This window comes from Oncorhynchus nerka, linkage group LG9a (genome assembly GCF_034236695.1).
Source record: "Oncorhynchus nerka isolate Pitt River linkage group LG9a, Oner_Uvic_2.0, whole genome shotgun sequence".
NCBI classification, from domain to species: Eukaryota; Metazoa; Chordata; class Actinopteri; order Salmoniformes; family Salmonidae; genus Oncorhynchus; species Oncorhynchus nerka.
This window is the reverse complement of record NC_088404.1, coordinates 5,385,957-5,410,482: the sequence shown is the minus strand read 5'-3', so window position 1 is coordinate 5,410,482 and position 24,526 is coordinate 5,385,957. Positions and strand designations below refer to the sequence as shown.

General features: G+C 43.3%; 1 protein-coding gene across 2 annotated transcripts in view; it reads left to right on the top strand.

Moving 5' to 3' along the window:
* slc5a12 (solute carrier family 5 member 12) overlaps positions 1 to 24,011 on the top strand; it is a 33,577-nt gene extending 9,566 nt beyond the window's left edge. Inside the window, exons 6-15 of one of the 2 annotated variants that reach the window (XM_065022224.1) lie at positions 856 to 996; positions 1,645 to 1,774; positions 9,806 to 9,894; positions 10,173 to 10,285; positions 11,441 to 11,508; positions 11,600 to 11,686; positions 14,765 to 14,958; positions 17,288 to 17,391; positions 19,895 to 20,016; positions 23,712 to 24,011. In XM_065022224.1, coding sequence (XP_064878296.1) covers positions 856 to 996; positions 1,645 to 1,774; positions 9,806 to 9,894; positions 10,173 to 10,285; positions 11,441 to 11,508; positions 11,600 to 11,686; positions 14,765 to 14,958; positions 17,288 to 17,391; positions 19,895 to 20,016; positions 23,712 to 23,882 — 1,219 coding nt within the window. In that variant the 3' untranslated portion in view covers positions 23,883 to 24,011. The remainder of the gene's footprint in view (positions 1 to 855; positions 997 to 1,644; positions 1,775 to 9,805; positions 9,895 to 10,172; positions 10,286 to 11,440; positions 11,509 to 11,599; positions 11,687 to 14,764; positions 14,959 to 17,287; positions 17,392 to 19,894; positions 20,017 to 23,711) is intronic. The other variant, XM_065022225.1, reaches the window with a different exon arrangement.
* The last annotated feature ends 515 nt before the right edge of the window (positions 24,012 to 24,526 follow it).

The window sequence follows — 24,526 nt, the reverse complement described above, 5'->3', positions numbered from 1 at the left end:
GTCACACGGTCTATTGTATTTGAATATGAAGTTTAGACTTTATTTTTGCCTCATGCTGGACGTTGCTAAATAATCTGTTAGAAAGGTTTGGATTTTAAAAAACAACACCCTGGGTAAATTGAAAATAAGGTAAACCCCCCCCACCCCCCAAAAAGTGAGTGAACAACCCCTTTATGATTGGACGAATAGGAGGGACTATATAATTTAGTCCAATAAGAAACTCTTGTTCCATTTTCCGTTGCGATACATTTTGCTATGTTTTCCTAAATTGTGATAATTCTTGATCATTCTTGATTCGGGAAACTGTTGATCGTGAAAAAACCCAGCAGCGTTGCAGTTCTTGAAGCAATCCGGTGCGCCTGACTACCATGACCCCGTTCAAAGGCACCCCGTTCAAAGGCTCTTTGATAGGCAGGGTAGCCTGGTGGTTAGAGTGGAGGGGCGGCAGGGTAGCCTGGTGGTTAGAGTGGAGGGGCGGCAGGGTAGCCTGGTGGTTAGAGTGATGGACTAGTAACCGGAAGGTTGCAAGTTCAAACTGACAAGGTACAAATTTGTCGTTCTGCCCCTGAACAGGCAGTTAACCCACTGTTCCTAGGCCGTCATTGAAAATAAGAATCTGTTCTTAACTGACTTGCCAGGTTAAATGAAGGTAAAATAAAATTGTCTCAAGGCTTTAACATCTGTAACCCGTCTCCCCTCTGAATTTAACAAGTGAATAAAGGTTCAACTTTGACCCAGATTCACTGGTCCGTCACGGAAAGAGTGTATATATTTTGAGATCTGGCCTCGGACCCTCTGCGGTACCCTACTTTGAGAACCCCTGCGTACTTAATGAATACGACTCTATGCCCTCAGCTTTGACCCTGACCCTCTGAGACGTCATACGTTCTGGACCATCTCTGTTGGGGGAACCTTCACCTGGCTGGGCATCTACGGGGTCAACCAGTCAACTATACAGAGATGCATCTCCTGCAAAACCGAGACACACGCCAAACTGTGAGCACATTCCTTCACTAAAGACATATACCGTTTTCACACTACTGAGCCGAGCCGAGCCGAGCCGTACTTACCTGGCCTGCTCTATGCATCCGCCGTAGTTGAAACCAGTCCACCATCCAGATCCGACACGTGTTTTTCGGAGTCCACTCTAACAAGGTGCTACTCTTATCTATGGTCCTTCGAGACGGATCTGGACGACAACTGCAACACAATATCCACCCGGCACAGCCAGAAGAGGACTGGCCACCCCACATAGCCTGGTTCCTCTCTAGGTTTCTTCCTAGGTTCTGGCCTTTCTAGGGAGTTTTTTCATAGCCACCGTGCTTCTACACCTGCATTGCTCGCTGTTTGGGGTTTTAGGCTGGTTTTCTGTACAGCACTTTGAGATATCAGCTGATGTACGAAGAGGCTATATAAATATATTTGATTTGATTTTGATTTGAATGTACTGCATACTTTTATTATTATTATTAAGAGTGTCTTGTGTGGAACAGGATGCTTAATATCACTGCCTTTGTCTGCTATCAAGGCTGAGTTACTGTAAAGCACTTTGTGATAGCGGTTGATGTGAAAAGAGCTCTATATCTATATCTGGTTGTGATTTTTTTTCTTCCCATATCATTTGTCTGTCATCCACATCCTCAGAGCTCTGTACTTCAACCTGCTGGGCCTGCTGGTCATCCTGGTGTGCGCGGTGTTCTCCGGTCTCATTATGTATGCTTTCTACGCCAACTGTGATCCATGGACCGCCCAGTCAGTCACAGCCCCAGACCAGGTTACTACTACTACTATCTATAATGTCTCTGGTTATTCCTTTATACAGTAGTACAGTAGTACACCAGACCAGGTTACTACTACTACTACTATCTATAATGTCTCTGGTTATTCCTTTATACAGTAGTACACCAGACCAGGTTACTACTACTACTATCTATAATGTCTCTGGTTGTTCCTTTATACAGTAGTACACCAGACCAGGTTACTACTATCTATAATGTCTCTGGTTGTTCCTTTATACAGTAGTACACCAGACCAGGTTACTACTACTACTATCTATAATGTCTCTGGTTGTTCCTTTATACAGTAGTACACCAGACCAGGTTACTACTACTACTATCTATAATGTCTCTGGTTGTCCCTTTATACAGTAGTACACCAGACCAGGTTACTACTACTACTATCTATAATGTCTCTGGTTATCCCTTTATACAGTAGTACACCAGACCAGGTTACTACTACTATCTATAATGTCTCTGGTTATCCCTTTAAACAGTAGTACAGTAGTACACCAGACCAGGTTACTACTACTACTATCTATAATGTCTCTGGTTGTCCCTTTATACAGTAGTACACCAGACCAGGTTACTACTACTACTATCTATAATGTCTCTGGTTGTTCCTTTATACAGTAGTACACCAGACCAGGTTACTACTACTACTATCTATAATGTCTCTGGTTGTTCCTTTATACAGTAGTACAGTAGTACACCAGACCAGGTTACTACTACTACTTTCTATAATGTCTATGGTTATCCCTTTATACAGTAGTACACCAGAACAGGTTACTACTACTACTACTATCTATAATGTCTCTGGTTGTCCCTTTATACAGTAGGACACCAGACCAGGTTACTACTACTACTATCTATAATGTCTCTGGTTGTTCCTTTATACAGTAGTACAGTAGTACACCAGACCAGGTTACTACTACTACTTTCTATAATGTCTATGGTTATCCCTTTATACAGTAGTACACCAGAACAGGTTACTACTACTACTACTATCTATAATGTCTCTGGTTGTCCCTTTATACAGTAGGACACCAGACCAGGTTACTACTACTACTATCTATAATGTCTCTGGTTGTTCCTTTATACAGTAGTACAGTAGTACACCAGACCAGGTTACTACTACTACTATCTATAATGTCTCTGGTTGTTCCTTTATACAGTAGTACAGTAGTACACCAGGCCAGGTTACTACTACTACTATCTATAATGTCTCTGGTTGTCCCTTTATACAGTAGTACACCAGACCAGGTTACTACTACTACTATCTATAATGTCTCTGGTTGTCCCTTTATACAGTAGTACAGTAGTACACCAGACCAGGTTACTACTACTACTATCTATAATATCTCTGGTTGTTCCTTTATACAGTAGTACAGTAGTACACCAGACCAGGTTACTACTACTACTATCTATAATGTCTCTGGTTATTCCTTTATACAGTAGGACACCAGACCAGGTTACTACTACTACTACTACTACTACTACTGGGGCGGCAGCGTAGCCTAGTGGTTAGAGCGTTGGACTAGTAACCGGAAGGTTGCGAGTTCAAACCCCCGAGCTGACAAGGTACAAATCTGTCGTTCTGCCCCTGAACAGGCAGTTAACCCACTGTTCCCAGGCCGTCATTGAAAATAAGAATTTGTTCTTAACTGACTTGCCTGGTTAAATAAAGGTAAAAAAAAAAAAAAAAAATATCTATAATGTCTCTGGTTATCCCTTTATACAGTAGTACAGTAGTACACCAGGCCAGGTTACTACTACTACTACTATCTATAATGTCTCTGGTTATCCCTTTATACAGTAGTACAGTAGTACACCAGACCAGGTTACTACTACTACTATCTATAATGTCTCTGGTTGTTCCTTTATACAGTAGTACAGTAGTACACCAGACCAGGTTACTACTACTACTATCTATAATGTCTCTGGTTGTCCCTTTATACAGTAGTACACCAGACCAGGTTACTACTACTACTATCTATAATGTCTCTGGTTGTTCCTTTATACAGTAGTACACCAGACCAGGTTACTACTACTACTATCTATAATGTCTCTGGTTGTTCCTTTATACAGTAGTACACCAGACCAGGTTACTACTACTACTATCTATAATGTCTCTGGTTGTTCCTTTATACAGTAGTACAGTAGTACACCAGACCAGGTTACTACTACTATCTATAATGTCTCTGGTTGTCCCTTTATACAGTAGTACACCAGACCAGGTTACTACTACTACTATCTATAATGTCTCTGGTTGTCCCTTTATACAGTAGTACACCAGACCAGGTTACTACTACTACTACTACTACTACTACTACTATCTATAATGTCTCTGGTTATTCCTTTATACAGTAGTACACCAGACCAGGTTACTACTACTACTATCTATAATGTCTCTGGTTATCCCTTTATACAGTAGGACACCAGACCAGGTTACTACTACTACTATCTATAATGTCTCTGGTTATCCCTTTATACAGTAGGACACCAGACCAGGTTACTACTACTACTATCTATAATGTCTCTGGTTATCCCTTTAAACAGTAGTACAGTAGTATACCAGACCAGGTTACTACTACTATCTATAATGTCTCTGGTTATCCCTTTATACAGTAGGACACCAGACCAGGTTACTACTACTATCTATAATGTCTCTGGTTGTTCCTTTATACAGTAGTACACCAGACCAGGTTACTACTACTACTACTACTACTACTACTACTACTACTACTATCTATAATGTCTCTGGTTATTCCTTTATACAGTAGTACACCAGACCAGGTTACTACTACTACTATCTATAATGTATCTGGTTATCCCTTTATACAGTAGGACACCAGACCAGGTTACTACTACTACTATCTATAATGTCTCTGGTTATCCCTTTATACAGTAGGACACCAGACCAGGTTACTACTACTACTATCTATAATGTCTCTGGTTATTCCTTTATACAGTAGTACAGTAGTACACCAGACCAGGTTACTACTACTACTATCTATAATGTCTCTGGTTATCCCTTTATACAGTAGTACACCAGACCAGGTTACTACTACTATCTATAATGTCTCTGGTTATTCCTTTATACAGTAGTACACCAGACCAGGTTACTACTACTACTATCTATAATGTCTCTGGTTGTTCCTTTATACAGTAGTACACCAGACCAGGTTACTACTACTACTACTACTACTACTACTACTACTACAATGTCTCTGGTTGTCCCTTTATACAGTAGTACACCAGACCAGGTTACTACTACTACTATCTATAATGTCTCTGGTTATCCCTTTATACAGTAGTACAGTAGTACACCAGACCAGGTTACTACTACTATCTATAATGTCTCTGGTTGTTCCTTTATACAGTAGTACAGTAGGACACCAGACCAGGTTACTACTACTATCTATAATATCTCTGGTTGTTCCTTTATACAGTAGTACAGTAGTACACCAGACCAGGTTACTACTACTACTATCTATAATGTCTCTGGTTATCCCTTTATACAGTAGTACACCAGACCAGGTTACTACTACTACTATCTATAATGTCTCTGGTTATCCCTTTATACAGTAGTACAGTAGTACACCAGACCAGGTTACTACTACTACTACTATCTATAATGTCTCTGGTTATCCCTTTATACAGTAGTACAGTAGGACACCAGACCAGGTTACTACTACTACTACTATCTATAATGTCTCTGGTTATCCCTTTATACAGTAGTACACCAGACCAGGTTACTACTACTACTATCTATAATGTCTCTGGTTATCCCTTTAAACAGTAGTACAGTAGTACACCAGACCAGGTTACTACTACTACTACTACTACTATCTATAATGTCTCTGGTTATTCCTTTATACAGTAGTACACCAGACCAGGTTACTACTACTACTATCTATAATGTCTCTGGTTGTCCCTTTATACAGTAGTACACCAGACCAGGTTACTACTACTACTATCTATAATGTCTCTGGTTATCCCTTTAAACAGTAGTACAGTAGTACACCAGACCAGGTTACTACTACTACTATCTATAATGTCTCTGGTTATCCCTTTATACAGTAGTACAGTAGTACACCAGACCAGAGAAAGTGTGTAAACACAAAGCACCACTTTTCCCTAAAAGGTTGATATTTACTGTATCAAATATGAGCATCGTCTGATTTAGTTATATGGGCCTAAATCATAAGCATATTTTCTGACATGACTGCTAGCTACACAACCAATATTAGGTTACCATTCATCCAATAGCCAATCACGCTTGGTTACCATTCATCCAATAGCCAAGCATGCTTGGTTACCATTCATCCAATAGACAAGCACGCTTGGTTACCATTCATCCAGCAGCCAAGCACGCTTGGTTACCATTCATCCAATAGACAAGCACGCTTGGTTACCATTCATCCAATAGACAAGCACGCTTGGTTACCGTTCATCCAATAGCCAAGCACGCTTGGTTACCATTCATCCAATAGCCAAGCACGCTTGGTTACCATTCATCCAATAGACAAGCACGCTTGGTTACCATTCATCCAATAGCCAAGCACGCTTGGTTACCATTCATCCAATAGACAAGCACGCTTGGTTACCATTCATCCAATAGCCAAGCACGCTTGGTTACCATTCATCCAATAGACAAGCACGCTTGGTTACCATTCATCCAATAGCCAAGCACGCTTGGTTACCATTCATCCAATAGACAAGCTCGCTTGGTTACCATTCATCCAATAGCCAAGCACGCTTGGTTACCATTCATCCAATAGACAAGCACGCTTGGTTACATTCATCCAATAGACAAGCACGCTTGGTTACCATTCATCCAATAGCCAAGCACGCTTGGTTACCATTCATCCAATAGACAAGCACGCTTGGTTACCATTCATCCAATAGACAAGCACGCTTGGTTACCATTCATCCAATAGACATGCACGCTTGGTTACCATTCATCCAATAGACAAGCACGCTTGGTTACCATTCATCCAATAGCCAAGAACGCTTGGTTACCATTCATCCAATAGACAAGCACGCTTGGTTACCATTCATCCAATAGACAAGTACGCTTGGTTACCATTCATCCAATAGCCAAGCACGCTTGGTTACCATTCATCCAATAGACAAGCACGCTTGGTTACCATTCATCCAATAGACAAGCACGCTTGGTTACCATTCATCCAATAGACAAGCACGCTTGGTTACCATTCATCCAATAGACAAGCACGCTTGGTTACCATTCATCCAATAGACAAGCACGCTTGGTTACCATTCATCCAATAGACATGCACGCTTGGTTACCATTCATCCAATAGACAAGCACGCTTGGTTACCATTCATCCAATAGACAAGCACGCTTGGTTACCATTCATCCAATAGCCAAGCACGCTTGGTTACCATTCATCCAATAGACAAGCACGCTTGGTTACCATTCATCCAATAGACAAGCACGCTTGGTTACCATTCATCCAATAGCCAAGCACGCTTGGTTACCATTCATCCAATAGCCAAGCACGCTTGGTTACCATTCATCCAATAGACAAGCACGCTTGGTTACATTCATCCAATAGACAAGTACGCTTGGTTACCATTCATCCAATAGCCAAGCACGCTTGGTTACCATTCATCCAATAGCCAAGCACGCTTGGTTACCATTCATCCAATAGACAAGCACGCTTGGTTACCATTCATCCAATAGACAAGCACGCTTGGTTACCATTCATCCAATAGACATGCACGCTTGGTTACCATTCATCCAATAGACAAGCACGCTTGGTTACCATTCATCCAATAGACAAGCACGCTTGGTTACCATTCATCCAATAGACAATCACGCTTGGTTACCATTCATCCAATAGCCAAGCACGCTTGGTTACCATTCATCCAATAGACAATCACGCTTGGTTACCATTCATCCAATAGCCAAGCACGCTTGGTTACCATTCATCCAATAGACAAGCACGCTTGGTTACCATTCATCCAATAGACAAGCACGCTTGGTTTCCATTCATCCAATAGACAAGCACGCTTGGTTACCATTCATCCAATAGACAAGCACGCTTGGTTACCATTCATCCAATAGCCAAGCACGCTTGGTTACCATTCATCCAATAGCCAAGCACGCTTGGTTACCATTCATCCAATAGACAAGCACGCTTGGTTACCATTCATCCAATAGACAAGCACGCTTGGTGACCATTCATCCAGCAGCCAAGCACGCTTGGTGACCATTCATCCAATAGTCACGCACGCTTGGTTACCATTCATCCAATAGCCAAGCACGCTTGGTTACCATTCATCCAATAGCCAAGTACGCTTGGTTACCATTCATCCAATAGCCAAGCACGCTTGGTTACCATTCATCCAATAGCCAAGCACGCTTGGTTACCATTCATCCAATAGACAAGCACGCTTGGTTACCATTCATCCAATAGCCAAGCACGCTTGGTTACCATTCATCCAATAGACAAGCATGCTTGGTTACCATTCATCCAATAGCCAAGCACGCTTAAAGGAAATAGACTGGTAGCCTAGACGTATGGCAGGCCGCGGTATTGCTGTGACCGAGAAAGGAGAGTGATGTCATAGCCTTTTTAATGTCAGAGCCTATATACAAATACAATATGGCTCTGATTGATTTATCAATGAAAACATGTGTCTGATTTAAGAGCAAGAAACAGGCAGGAACAGGGGAAACAAACGCTGGAAGGTTTCACGAACGAAACAAATTGGCAACAGACAAACAGAGAACACAGGTATAAATGCACAGGGGATTTTTTAAATTTAACCAGGCAAGTCAGTTAAGAGCAAATTCTTATTTGACGGCCTGCCAGGGAACAGCGGGTTAACTGCCTTGTTCAGGGGTAGAACAACAGAATTTTACCTTGTCAGCTCGGGGTTTCGATCCAACAACCTTTCAGTTACTGGCCCAACACTCTAACCACTAGGCTACCGACCGCCCGAAACAATAATGGGGAAGATGGGCGACACCTGGAGGGGGGTGGAGGCAAGCACAAAGAGAGTTGAAACACATCAGGGTAGGACACCTGGTTACTGTTACTATCCTTTCTACACCAATAAGTGTCTCTGGTGGTGTCCCATGTCACCCTATATAAAGTAGGGCACTACTTTTGACCAAAGCCTTATTGGCGCTGGTCTAAAGTAGTGCACTATATAGGGAATAGGGTTCTATAGGACTCTGGTCTAAAGTAGTGCACTATATAGGGAATAGGGTTCTATAGGGCTCTGGTCTAAAGTAGTGCACTATATAGGGAATAGGGTTCTATAGGGCTCTGGTCTAAAGTAGTGCACTATATAGGGAATAGGGTGCCAACGCTTTTATATTTCTAGCCCTAATTAACTTGTCTTCTCCAATTCTTACTCTGTCACAGACACAAACCACATAGGTCACTACTGTCTAATTAGTGGGGCTGTTCTACATCAAATTATATTAATCACATACACACATTTAGCAGATGTTATTGCGGGTTTTTTTGCGAAATGCTTGTGTTTCTAGCTCCAACAGTGCAGTAATATCTAACCCTTAAATTCACATCTGGTCGTTAGTGTTTACAGAGTTCGGGTTAATTCCATTTCAATTCAGGAAGTGACTGAATTGAAATGGAATTGACTCCAACCCTGGTGTCTAGTGGCCGACATTGATACAGTCTCCAGTGTTTGTGTCCAGTGCTCTGCTACCCAGTACTCATTAACTTCCCCTTAAGTCTCTACTCATGCCATGACCTTTTCACTCTGTGTCTCTACAGCTCATTCCATGACCTTTTCACTCTGTGTCTCTACAGCTCATGCCATGACCTTTTCCCTCTGTGTCTCTACAGCTCATGCCATGACCTTTTCACTCTGTGTCTCTACAGCTCATTCCATGACCTTTTCACTCTGTGTCTCTACAGCTCATTCCATGACCTTTTCCCTCTGTGTCTCTACAGCTCATTCCATGACCTTTTCCCTCTGTGTCTCTACAGCTCATTCCATGACCTTTTCCCTCTGTGTCTCTACAGCTCATGCCATATTTTGTCATGGAGATTCTGGGGGATTATCCTGGTCTTCCAGGGCTGTTTGTTGCCTGTGCGTTCAGTGGAACACTCAGGTTAGAGGAATCACTGTGTAGATCATTTAAAATTGTTTAGGGATAGTTTTCCCAAAGCCTTCGTAGCTAAAGTAGGATGTTATTTTGCTCCACAACGCAGCCACAAGAGAGTAATTGTAAAATCAGTGTTTCGTAAGGTCAATCGTCAATGCATTTACAAACTAAGGCTTTGGGAAAACCCAGCCCAGAATGACATTGTCTTGCCTTCATTGCACTCTAACTTAAGTACAGTATTCATTAGGAGATCTGAACTAATTCCCAGTCCTTGCCTCTCTCAGTACTGTGGCAGCCAGCATCAATGCCCTAGCCACGGTGACCTACGAAGACTTCGTTAAGCAGTGTTGTACTAACCTCTCCAACAAAGCCAGCGGCTGGATCAGCAAAGGACTGTGTAAGAATAACTCCCTCTTATTACTATAATAAAATAACTCCCAGTTATTATTATACTAGAATAACTCTCAGTTATTACCATAATAGAATAACTCTGTTATTACCATATTAGAATAACTCCCCGATTATTACCCTATTAGAATAACTCCCCAGTTATTACCCTATTAGAATAACTCCCCAGTTATTACCCTAATAGAATACCTCCCCGGTTATTACCATAATAGAATAACTCCCCGGTTATTACCCTATTAGAATAATTCCCCAGTTATTACCCTAATAGAATACCTCCCCGGTTATTACCATAATAGAATAACTCCCCGGTTATTACCCTATTAGAATAACTCCCCAGTTATTACCATATTAGAATACCTCCCCAGTTATTACCATAATAGAATAACTCCCCGGTTATTACCCTATTAGAATAACTCCCCAGTTATTACCATATTAGAATACCTCCCCGGTTATTACCCTATTAGAATAACTCCCCTGTTATTACTATAATAGAATAACTCCCAGTTATTACCATAGTAGAATAACCCCCCAGTTATTCGCATAATAGAATAACTCACCAGTTATTACCCTATTAGAATAACTCCCAGTTATTACTATAATAGAATAACTCCCCAATTATTACCATATTAGAATAACTCCCCAGTTATTAATATAATATTATAACTCCCAGTTATTACCCTATTAGAATAACTCCCAGTTATTACTATAATAGAATAACTCCCCAATTATTACCATATTAGAATAACTCTGTTATTACTATAATATAATAACTCCCCAGTTATTACTATAATAGAATAACTCCCCAGTTATTACCACAATAGAATAACTCCCCGGTTATTACCCTATTAGAATAACTTCCCAGTTATTACCATAATAGAATAACTCCCCGGTTATTACCCTATTAGAATAACTCCCCAGTTATTACCATAATAGAATAACTTCCCTGTTATTACTATAATATAATTTCTCCCCAGTTATTACCCTATTAGAATAACTCCCAGTTATTACCCTATTAGAATAACTCCCCGGTTATTACCCATTTAGAATAACTCCCCAGTTATTACTATAATATAGGCCATAAATTGGAGCCCAGCTTGTGAAGATTAATGCCAACGTACACACTCTACCATCTTTACCTCTGCAGGTATCGTGTTCGGCGTCGCCTGCACCACTATGGCGGTTGCTGCATCCTACATGGGAGGGGTTGTCCAGGTAACCACGGTCCCCGTTAGTGTTTGAAGGACCAGTACGTGCATGGAGCTGATGCCGATGTGATTAATACGTCTTGATGTGTGTTTCCCAGGCAGCGCTGAGTATCCATGGTATGTGTGGTGGTCCCATGCTGGGTCTCTTCTCTCTGGGAATCATCTTCCCCTGGACCAACTCTATGGTCAGAAAACACCTCTCCGTTGTCTCCACAGCGCTTCCAGACAGATTAAGTCTAGTTCCTGGACTAAGAACCTATTTCACTATTAAGAATAATGAATGATTAAGAAATTAGGCTTTAATCCAAGAATCTGATCCTTGAATTGTTTTTTTTAACCAAAACTCACTTAAAAACACAAGCAATTCTACACACATCTATATAAATAAATATAATATATATAAATTCAGTTATCAATTTATAAATGCGTTATTTGTCATCCTCCTTAATTCAGTCCGTGTGCTGTACTGGTTGATTAATTCAGTCCGTGTGCTGTACTGGTTGATTAATTCAGTCCGTGTGCTGTACTGGTTGATTAATTCAGTCCGTGTGCTGTACTGGTTGATTAATTCAGTCCTGGTTGTGTGCTGTACTGGTTGATTAATTCAGTCCGTGTGCTGTACTGGTTGATTAATTCAGTCCGTGTGCTGTACTGGTTGATTAATTCAGTCCGTGTGCTGTACTGGTTGATTAATTCAGTCCGTGTGCTGTACTGGTTGATTAATTCAGTCCGTGTGCTGTACTGGTTGATTAATTCAGTCCGTGTGCTGTACTGGTTGATTAATTCAGTCCGTGTGCTGTACTGGTTGATTATTTCAGTCCGTGTGCTGTACTGGTTGATTAATTCAGTCCGTGTGCTGTACTGGTTGATTAATTCAGTCCGTGTGCTGTACTGGTTGATTAATTCAGTCCGTGTGCTGTACTGGTTGATTAATTCAGTCCGTGTGCTGTACTGGTTGATTAATTCAGTCCGTGTGCTGTACTGGTTGATTAATTCAGTCCGTGTGCTGTACTGGTTGATTAATTCAGTCCGTGTGCTGTACTGGTTGATTAATTCAGTCCGTGTGCTGTACTGGTTGATTAATTCAGTCCGTGTGCTGTACTGGTTGATTAATTCAGTCCGTGTGCTGTACTGGTTGATTAATTCAGTCCGTGTGCTGTACTGGTTGATTAATTCAGTCCGTGTGCTGTACTGGTTGATTAATTCAGTCCGTGTGCTGTACTGGTTGATTAATTCAGTCCGTGTGCTGTACTGGTTGATTAATTCAGTCCGTGTGCTGTACTGGTTGATTAATTCAGTCCGTGTGCTGTACTGGTTGATTAATTCAGTCCGTGTGCTGTACTGGTTGATTATTTCAGTCCGTGTGCTGTACTGGTTGATTAATTCAGTCCGTGTGCTGTACTGGTTGATTAATTCAGTCCGTGTGCTGTACTGGTTGCTGTACTGGTTGATTAATTCAGTCCGTGTGCTGTACTGGTTGATTAATTCAGTCCGTGTGCTGTACTGGTTGATTAATTCAGTCCGTGTGCTGTACTGGTTGATTAATTCAGTCCGTGTGCTGTACTGGTTGATTAATTCAGTCCGTGTGCTGTACTGGTTGATTAATTCAGTCCGTGTGCTGTACTGGTTGATTAATTCAGTCCGTGTGCTGTACTGGTTGATTAATTGAGTCCGTGTGCTGTACTGGTTGATTAATTGAGTCCGTGTGCTGTACTGGTTGATTAATTCAGTCCGTGTGCTGTACTGGTTGATTAATTCAGTCCGTGTGCTGTACTGGTTGATTAATTCAGTCCGTGTGCTGTACTGGTTGATTAATTCAGTCCGTGTGCTGTACTGGCTGATTAATTCAGTCCGTGTGCTGTACTGGTTGATTAATTCAGTCCGTGTGCTGTACTGGTTGATTAATTGAGTCCGTGTGCTGTACTGGTTGATTAATTCAGTCCGTGTGCTGTACTGGTTGATTAATTCAGTCCGTGTGCTGTACTGGCTGATTAATTCAGTCCGTGTGCTGTACTGGTTGATTAATTCAGTCCGTGTGCTGTACTGGTTGATTAATTCAGTCCGTGTGCTGTACTGGTTGATTAATTCAGTCCGTGTGCTGTACTGGTTGATTAATTCAGTCCGTGTGCTGTACTGGTTGATTAATTCAGTCCGTGTGCTGTACTGGTTGATTAATTCAGTCCGTGTGCTGTACTGGTTGATTAATTCAGTCCGTGTGCTGTACTGGTTGATTAATTCAGTCCGTGTGCTGTACTGGTTGATTAATTCAGTCCGTGTGCTGTACTGGTTGATTAATTCAGTCCGTGTGCTGTACTGGCTGATTAATTCAGTCCGTGTGCTGTACTGGTTGATTAATTCAGTCCGTGTGCTGTACTGGTTGATTAATTCAGTCCGTGTGCTGTACTGGTTGATTAATTCAGTCCGTGTGCTGTACTGGTTGATTAATTCAGTCCGTGTGCTGTACTGGTTGATTAATTCAGTCCGTGTGCTGTACTGGTTGATTAATTCAGTCCGTGTGCTGTACTGGCTGATTATGTCAGTCCGTGTGCTGTACTGGTTGATTAATTCAGTCCGTGTGCTGTACTGGTTGATTAATTCAGTCCGTGTGCTGTACTGGTTGATTAATTCAGTCCGTGTGCTGTACTGGTTGATTAATTCAGTCCGTGTGCTGTACTGGTTGATTAATTCAGTCCGTGTGCTGTACTGGTTGATTAATTGAGTCCGTGTGCTGTACTGGTTGATTAATTCAGTCCGTGTGCTGTACTGGTTGATTAATTCAGTACGTGTGCTGTACTGGCTGATTAATTCAGTCCGTGTGCTGTACTGGTTGATTAATTCAGTCCGTGTGCTGTACTGGCTGATTAATTCAGTCCGTGTGCTGTACTGGTTGATTAATTCAGTCCGTGTGCTGTACTGGTTGATTAATTCAGTCCGTGTGCTGTACTGGTTGATTAATTCAGTCCGTGTGCTGTACTGGTTGATTAATTCAGTCCGTGTGCTGTACTGGTTGATTAATTCAGTCCGTGTGCTGTACTGGTTGATTAATTCAGTCCGTGTGCTGTACTGGTTGATTAATTCAGTCCGTGTGCTGTACTGGTTGTCTTCAGGGAGCAGCAGGTGATAGTGGGCGTCGTCCTTGTCGTTCTGGGCAGGTGTTAATATAAGTTATTATAAGCCTTTACTATGGGACATTATAAAAGTCTCATACATGCTTATAACAGGTTGTAAAAGTGTTACTGTGACTTGTTGACGTCTGCCTTCAGGGAGCAGCCGGCGGTCTGATAGTGGGCATCGTCCTGTCGTTCTGGGCAGGTGTTGGAGCCTTCATCTACCCTGCTCTAGACATCAACACTAGACCTCTGTCTCTCAGTATAGAGGGATGTCTTCAAGCGAACTCATCTGACCCCACCACCGTTGTTCCACCTTCTCACCTGGACCCTACCACTCTACCATCAAGGTATAGTCTCTGTCACCTGGACCCTCCCACTCTACCATCAAGGTATAGTACTGTATAGTCTCTGTCACCAGGACCCTACCACTCTACCATCAAGGTATAGTACTGTATAGTCTCTGTCACCAGGACCCTCCCACTCTACCATCAAGGTATAGTACTGGACCCTACCACTCTACCATCAAGGTATAGTACTGTATAGTCTCTGTCACCAGGACCCTCCCACTCTACCATCAAGGTATAGTACTGGACCCTCCCACTCTACCATCAAGGTATAGTACTGGACCCTCCCACTCTACCATCAAGGTATAGTACTGGACCCTCCCACTCTACCATCAAGGTATAGTCTCTGTCACCAGGACCCTCCCACTCTACCATCAAGGTATAGTACTGGACCCTCCCACTCTACCATCAAGGTATAGTACTGGACCCTCCCACTCTACCATCAAGGTATAGTACTGTATAGTCTCTGTCACCAGGACCCTCCCACTCTACCATCAAGGTATAGTACTGTATAGTCTCTGTCACCAGGACCCTACCACTCTACCATCAAGGTATAGTACTGTATAGTCTCTGTCACCAGGACCCTCCCACTCTACCATCAAGGTATAGTACTGTATAGTCTCTGTCACCAGGACCCTCCCACTCTACCATCAAGGTATAGTACTGTATAGTCTCTGTCACCAGGACCCTCCCACTCTACCATCAAGGTATAGTACTGTATAGTCTCTGTCACCAGGACCCTACCACTCTACCATCAAGGTATAGTACTGTATAGTCTCTGTCACCAGGACCCTACCACTCTACCATCAAGGTATAGTACTGTATAGTCTCTGTCACCAGGACCCTACCACTCTACCATCAAGGTATAGTACTGTATAGTCTCTGTCACCAGGACCCTACCACTCTACCATCAAGGTATAGTACTGGACCCTCCCACTCTACCATCAAGGTATAGTACTGGACCCTCCCACTCTACCATCAAGGTATAGTACTGGACCCTCCCACTCTACCATCAAGGTATAGTCTCTGTCACCAGGACCCTACCACTCTACCATCAAGGTATAGTACTGTATAGTCTCTGTCACCAGGACCCTACCACTCTACCATCAAGGTATAGTACTGTATAGTCTCTGTCACCAGGACCCTCCCACTCTACCATCAAGGTATAGTACTGGACCCTCCCACTCTACCATCAAGGTATAGTACTGGACCCTCCCACTCTACCATCAAGGTATAGTCTCTGTCACCAGGACCCTACCACTCTACCATCAAGGTATAGTACTGTATAGTCTCTGTCACCAGGACCCTCCCACTCTACCATCAAGGTATAGTACTGTATAGTCTCTGTCACCTGGACCCTCCCACTCTACCATCAAGGTATAGTACTGGACCCTACCACTCTACCATCAAGGTATAGTACTGTATAGTCTCTGTCACCTGGACCCTCCCACTCTACCATCAAGGTATAGTACTGGACCCTCCCACTCTACCATCAAGGTATAGTCTCTGTCACCTGGACCCTACCACTCTACCATCAAGGTATAGTACTGTATAGTCTCTGTCACCAGGACCCTCCCACTCTACCATCAAGGTATAGTACTGTATAGTCTCTGTCACCAGGACCATGTTCAGTTCGGGAGAAAATGTAGCAAAACGATTGAATGGAAAATGGAATCTGTGTTGTTATTGGACAAGTTCAGGTTGTGCCTGACCCTCTTCAAGATATTTAAAAATGATTTCTCCCCACTGAACACAACCCACGTTTACTAAGCTATGATACACTAGAGGTATTGTATTATGTACAGTACAGTATATATACACACCTCTCTATAATACAGATGGAGGATCTTAATTTGAGCCAGTTTTCTACAGCAGGAAAATAATCCTGCAGCAACAGCACATTTTTATTATTATTTTTATTATAATTAATAGACTTTTTTTTTTGATCGGGTTTGATACATTTTTCGTTAGGGCAAAATCAAGTTTGACATTTTTAAAAAGTGGAAATGAGAAACTTCAGAAGCCTTTTAAAAACCTTGAATACACACTACACATTCTCAGAAACAAACAAGTAATGAAATTAAGATGCCGTTGGATTTCCCATACATCCAAGTGATTTGTAGTTAAGGGTGCAGAATTCCAAACATTTCCCCACATTTTTTATGCTTTCCAGAAATCCCTTTTGGAAAATCCCCCCAGAGAGAATAAGAATAAACAAGAAATTCGTTATTCTCCAACTAGGATTTCTGGATAGTTAGCAACGTTTTGCAACCTTTATTTTGTAGGCGATGTTGTGGACAACAGGATATTGTAACTCCTCTGTCTTCCACAGGTCGTCCCTGGCTGATCACTGGTACTCCATGTCCTATCTGTACTATAGCGCTGTTGGGTTTTCAGCCACCGTTACTGCTGGCCTGCTCATCTCCTTCATCACAGGTACTGTGTGTCTGCAGCGTTGACACATACAGTGGGGCAAAAAAGTATTTAGTCAGCCACCAATTGTGCAAGTTCTCCCACTTAAAAAGATGAGAGGCCTGTAATTTTCATCATAGGTACACTTCAACTATGACAGACAAAATTAGAAGAAAAAAAATCCAGAAAATCACATTGTAGGATTTTTAATGAATTTATTTGCAAATTATGGTGGAAAATAAGTATTTGGTCAATAACAAAAATGTATCTCAATACTTTGTTATTTACCCTTTGTTGGCAATGACAGAGGTCAAAAAAGTTTTCTGTAAGTCTTCACAAGGTTTTCACACACTGTTGCTGGTATTTTGGCCCATTCCTCAATGCAGATCTCCTCTAGAGCAGTGATGTTTTGGGGCTGTTGCTGGGCAACACGGACTTTCAACTCCCTCCAAAGATTTTCTATGGGGTTGAGATCTGGAGACTGGCTAGGCCACTCCAGGACCTTGAAATGGTTCTTACGAAGCCACTCCTTCGTTGCCCGGGCGGTGTGTTTGGGATCATTGTCATGCTGAAAGACCCAGCCACGTTTCATCTTCAATGCCCTTGCTGATGGAAGGAGGTTTTTACTCAAAATCTCACGATACATGGCCCCATTCATTCTTTCCTTTACACGGATCAGTCGTCCTTGTCCGTGTACAGCCCCAAAGCATGATGCTTCCACCCCCATGCTTCACAGTAGGTATGGTATTCTTTGGATGCAACTCAGCATTCTTTGTCCTCCAAACACGACGAGTTGAGTTTTTACCAAAAAGTTCTATTTTGGTTTCATCTGACCATATGACATTCTCCCAATCTTCTTCTGGATCATCCAAATGCTCTCTAGCAAACTTCAGACGGGCCTGGACATGTACTGGCTTAAGCAGGGGGACACGTCTGGCACTGCAGGATTTGAGTCCCTGGTGGCGTAGTGTGTTACGGTGGTAGGCTTTGTTACTTTGGTCCCAGCTCTCTGCAGGTCATCTGCAGGTCATTCACTAGGTCCCGCCGTGTGGTTCTGGGATTTTTGCTCACCGTTTTGATCATTTTGACCCCACAGGGTGAGATCTTGCGTGGAGCCCCAGATCGAGGGAGATTATCAGTGGTCTTGTATGTCTTCCATCTCCTAATAATTGCTCCCACAGTTGATTTCTTCAAACCAAGCTGCTTACCTATTGCAGATTCAGTCTTCCCAGCCTGGTGCAGGTCTACAATTTTGTTTCTGGTGTCCTTTGACAGCTTTTTGGTCTTGGCCATAGTGGAGTTTGTAGTGTGACTGTTTGAGGTTGTGGACAGGTGTCTTTTATACTGATAACAAGTTCAAACAGGTGCCATTAATACAGGTAACGAGTGGAGGACAGAGGAGCCTCTTAAAGAAGAAGTTACAGGTCTGTGAGAGCCAGAAATCTTGCTTGTTTGTAGGTGACCAAATACTTATTTTCCACCATAATTTGCAAATAAATTCATTAAAAATCCTACAATGTGATTTTCTGGATTTTTTCCCCTCATTTTGTCTGTCATAGTTTAAGTGTACGTATGATGAAAATTACAGGCCTCTCTCATCTTTTTAAGTGGAAGAACTTGCACAATTGGTGGCTGGCTAAATACTTTATTGCCCCTCTGTAATTAGAACCATAGAATGGGGATTCATCAGCACAAACATTAGATGACAGAATCAAATAAACTTTTTTAAATGGGTAGATCCTGGATGCTGATTGGACGAGCAGCTTTCAAAATGTTATATTGCTGCTGTGCTTGTCTCCTGAAAATGATGTCATTGGAATATAAGGATCTGTTGTGAATGAATAGATCGTCAGCCCATTCCAGAGCTATAGAGTCACTCTGCTATTATACGTTCCTATGGTCCTGCTGCAAAGAGCCCTCGGAAGAGACCTTAATCAGCAGGAATCAATGGCTACTGTCTGAAAGACACGGTGGTCTAAACCTCTTCAGTTATGTTGCTGTGCTTCCAGAACTCTTCTGTCATCACATGACCTGTCTGTTTCTGCAAAGGTTCAACACACACTGTCTGTCTGTCTGTCTGTCTGTCTGTCTGTCTGTCTGTCTTTAACTACATCTGCTATAGAATATGTCCCTAATGTGTGTGGTTCTTTACACTCACACAAAGGCCATTTAGAAAACCATGGATTATATATGTACAACTGCACTGAGAAAGACTGATTTAATGATCTCATTCATTACTGATTGACCAGAGATGGAAACTCTATTTGGCAGACATGGTATATGGTGTACCATGTATTTACTTCAGTGGGTCTAACGTGTTGTCAGTATACCACATACCTACCAGCCATCCCATCTAGCACACTAGTGTTCCTGTAGCATCTCTTAATATTAATAGAAGGTTCTCATTTCGATAACTTGAATTCTAAATTTCCCCACAACATTCCGAGAACCAAATTGAATTAGTTTGGGGGGGGATGTGTCATTCTCTGAACTTGAAAGTGGTATATCTATCTCCGACCTCTGACAGGACACACCAGGAGTCAAGATGTGAAACCGTGGCTCCTACGACCGGTGTGTAACCTCTTCTGCTTTTGGTCAAAGAAGTACAAGAAGATGTGTTGGTGTGGCGTCCATCACGAATTAAAACAGGTGAAAGAGACATTTATAACTTTTATTACCATATCAGAATACAGAATACAATATAACATAACCAGCATGGCCAGACAAGGACCTTGTCAGCCAAACAACGTTAGGACATCTGATCCTAGAAAAAAAAGTGGTAATATAAATCAAATCAATTTTTATTTGTTACATGAGCCCGAATACAACCGTACCGTGAAATGCTTACTTATAAGCCCTTAACCAGCAGTTTTAAGGAAGAGAAGCGTTAAGAAAATATTTACTCAATAAACTAAAGTTTAAAAAAAAATAAATAAATAAACACAATAAAATTAAAATAACGAGGCTATATACACGGGGTACCGGTATCGGGTCAGTGTGCGGGGGTACAGGTTAGTCACGGTAATATGTATCAATGTAACGGTCCGGTGGCCATTTGATGAGCTGTTCAGCAGTCTTATGGCTTGGGGGTAGAAGCTGTTCAGCAGTCTGATGGCTTGGGGGTAGAAGCTGTTCAGCAGTCTGATGGCTTGGGGGTAGAAGCTGTTCAGCAGTCTTGGGGGTAGCTGTTGCAGTCTATGGGGTAGAAGCTGTTCAGCAGTCTGATGGCAGCTGTTCAGTTATGGCTTGGGGGTAGTAGCTGTTCAGCAATCTTATGGCAGTAGCTGTTCAGCAATCTTATGGCTTGGGGGTAGTAGCTGTTCAGCAGGTAGCTGTTCAGCAGTCTTATGGCTTGGGGGAGTAGCTGTTCAGCAGTCTGATGGCTTGGGGGTAGAAGCTGTTCAGCAGTCTGATGGCTTGGGGGTAGAAGCTGTTCAGCAGTCTGATGGCTTTGGGGGTAGAAGCTGTTCAGCAGTCTGATGGCTTGGGGTAGTAGCTGTTCAGCAGTCTGATGGATTTGGGGTAGAAGCTGTTCAGCAGTCTTGATGGCTTGGGGGTAGAAGCTGTTCAGCAGTCTTATGGCTTGGGGGTAGAAGCTGTTCAGCAGTCTGATGGCTTGGGGGTAGAAGCTGTTCAGCAGTCTTATGGCTTGGGGGTAGAAGCTGTTCAGCAGTCTTATGGCTTGGGGGTAGAGGCTGTTCAGCAGTCTTATGGCTTTGGGGTAGAAGCTGTTCAGCAGTCTGATGGCTTGGGGGTAGAAGCTGTTCAGCAGTCTTATGGCTTGGGGGTAGAAGCTGTTCAGCAGTCTTGATGGCTTGGGGGTAGAAGCTGTTCAGCAGTCTTATGGCTTGGGGGTAGAAGCTGTTCAGCAGTCTGATGGCTTGGGGGTAGAAGCTGTTAAGGAGCCTTTTGGTCTCGGTGCTCCGGTACCGCTTGCCGTGCGGTAGCAGAGAGAACAGTTTATAACTATGGTGGCTGGAGTCTTTGGTATAGAGGTTCTGGATGGCAGGAAGCTTTGCCCTAGTGATGTACTGGGCCGTACACACTACCCTTTGTAGCGCCTTGCGGTCTGATGTTGAGCAGTTGCCGTACCAGGCGGTGCCCTTTTCACGACAGTTTTGGTGTGTTTGGAACATGATTGTGGACACCAAGGAACTTGAAGCTCTCGACCTGCTCCACTACATCCCTGTCGATGAGAATGGGGGCGTGGCTCTGTCCTCTTTTTCCTGTAGTCCAAAATCATCTCCTTTGTTTTGATCACGTTGAAGGAGAGGTTGTTGTCCTGGCACCACACGGTCAGGTCTCTGACCTCCTCCCTATAGACCGTCTCATCGTATTCAGTGATCAGGCCTAACCATCGTTGTGTCGTCTGCAAACTTAATGGATGGTGTAGGAGTTGTGCCTGGCCACCAGTCGTGGGTGTACGGGGAGTACAGGAAGCACCCATAAGGTGCCCCGTGTTGAGGATCAGCGTGGCAGATGTGTTGTTGCCTACCTTTACCACCTGGGGGCGGCCCGTCAGGAAGTCCAGGATCCAGTTGCAGAGGGAGGTGTTTAGTCCCAGAGTCCTTAGCTTAGTAATGAGCTTTGAGGGTATTATGGTGTTGAACGCTGAGATGTAGTCAATGAACAGCATTCTCACATAGGTGTTCCTTTTGTCCAGGTGGGAATGGGCAGTGTTGAGTGCATTCATCTGTGGATCTGTTGGGGCGGTATGCAAATTGTAGTGGGTCTTGAGTTTCTAGGATGACGGTGTTGATGTGAGCCATGACCAGCCTTTCAAAGCACTTCATGGCTACAGACATGAGTGCTACGGGTCGGTAGTAATTTATGCAGGTAACCTTGGCTTTCTTGGTCACAGGGACTATGGTGGTCTGCTTGAAACATGTAGGTAGTACAGACTCGGTCAGGGAGAGGTTGGAAATGTCAGTGAAGACAGTTGGTCAGTGCATGCTCTGAGTACACGTCCTGGTAATCCATCTGGCCCTGCGGCCTTGTAAATGTTGACCTGTATAAAAGGTCTTATTCACATCGGCTACGGAGAGCGTGATCACACAGTCGTCCGGGACAGCTGGTGCTCTCATGCATGTCTCAGTGTCATTCATGCAGTGTTTCTTGCCTCTAAGAGCGCATAGAAGTCATTAAGCTCCCGCCTCCCGAGTGGCGCAGCGGTCTAAGGCACCGCATCGCAGTCACTACAGACCTGGGTTCGATCCCAGGCTGTATTACAACCGGTAGTCATCGTGAGTCTCATAGGGCAGCGCACAATTGACCCAGCGTCGTCCGGGTTAGGTTAGGAAGGGTTAGGGAAGGGTTAGGGAAAGGTTAGGTTAGGGAAGGGTTAGGGAAGGGTAAGGGAAGGGTTTGGTTAGGTAAGGGTTAGGTTAGGGTTAGGGAAGGGTTAGGTTAGGGAAGGGTTAGGGTTGGGTTTGGGAAGGGTTAGGGAAGGGTTAGGGAAGGGTTTGGTTAGGGAAGGGTTAGGGAAGGGTTAGGTTAGGGAAGGGTTAGGGAAGGGTTTGGTTAGGGTTAAGGTTTGGTTAGGGAAGGGTTAGGCTAGGGGAGGGTTTGGTTAGGGAAGGGTTAGGGAAGGGTTAGGGTTTGGTTAGGGAAGGGTTAGGGTTTGGTTAGGGAAGGGAAGGGTTTGGCCGGGAGGGCTTTACTTGGCTCAGCGCGCTCTAGCGACTCCCTGTGGCGGCCTGGACCCCTGCAGGCTGACTTCGGTTGTCAGTTGAACAGTGTTTCCTCCGACACATTGGTGCGGCTGGCTTCTGTGTTAAGCGGGCGGGTGTTAAGAAGCGCGGTTTGACTCGACCTTCGCCTCCCGAGCACGTTGGGGAGTTGCAGCGATGACACAAGATCAAAATTTGGGCGAAAAAAAAATGGGTAAAAAATGAATAAATAAATAAAAATAACTTGAGCATCAGAGCCGGTGTAGTAGGATTCAATCTTAGTCCTGTATTGACGCTTTGCCTGTTTGATGGTTCGTCGGCGGGCACAGCGTAGCGCATAGCTGTAACTACAGTAGTACTACACCGCTATTTGAGAAACTCAATGCTAAGTCTTACCAATTTTTATTTTAAATTTTTTAAATTTGACCTTTATTTTACTAGGCAAGTCAGTTAAGAAGAAATTCTTATTTTCAATGACGGCCTAGGAACAGTGGGTTAACTGCCTGTTCAGGGGCTGAACGACAGATTTGTACCTTGTCAGCTCGGGGATTTGAACTTGCAACCTTTCGGTTACTAGTCCAACGCTCTAACCACTAGGCTACCCTGCCAATAAAGTGCATGTGTTCAGCCTGGGTCTAGTGTGACATCTCAATACCTATTTCTCTTGTATACTAGGACATGGAGTGCCCAGACACAGACACGGTTAAAGACGAAGGCCCCTTTGTCAAGGAGGATATCGGCAGGAAGGGGATGAAGAGGAAAGTACAACCTGACAAAAACTGTTATAACCTGCAAGAGAAAGCACATGACAACGCTGGCTTTACCGAAGACACAAAGCCTTTTTAAAAAGCCATAGAACTAGAATGACTACTTACTGTAATTCTATGTGTGTGTTAAAAGCATTATAATGTTTAGTCTCTGAAAGGTAATAAAATGCTTAGATTGGTGACTACATGATAAAAGCAGTAATACCCACTCTCTGACACCCACTCACTGACACCCGCTCACTGACACCCGCTCACTGACACCCGCTCACTGACACCCGCTCACTGACACCCGCTCACTGACACCCGCTCTCTGACACCCGCTCTCTGACACCCGCTCTCTGACACCCACTCTCTGACACCCACTCTCTGACACCCACTCACTGACACCCACTCTCTGACACCCACTCTCTGACACCCACTCACTGACACCCACTCTCTGACACCAACTCTCTGCTCCACTTTAAACACACATTCTGTGTGTTCCAAATGGCACCCTATTCATTGGGGCTCTGGTCTAAAGTAGTGCACTATATATAGGGAATAGGGTTCTATAGGGCTCTGGTCTAAAGTAGTGCACTATATAGGGAATAGGGTTCTATAGGGCTCTGGTCTAAAGTAGTGCACTATATAGGGAGTAGGGTTCCATAGGGCTCTGGTCTAAAGTAGTGCACTATATAGGGAATAGGGTTCTATAAGGCTCTGGTCTAAAGTAGTGCACTATAT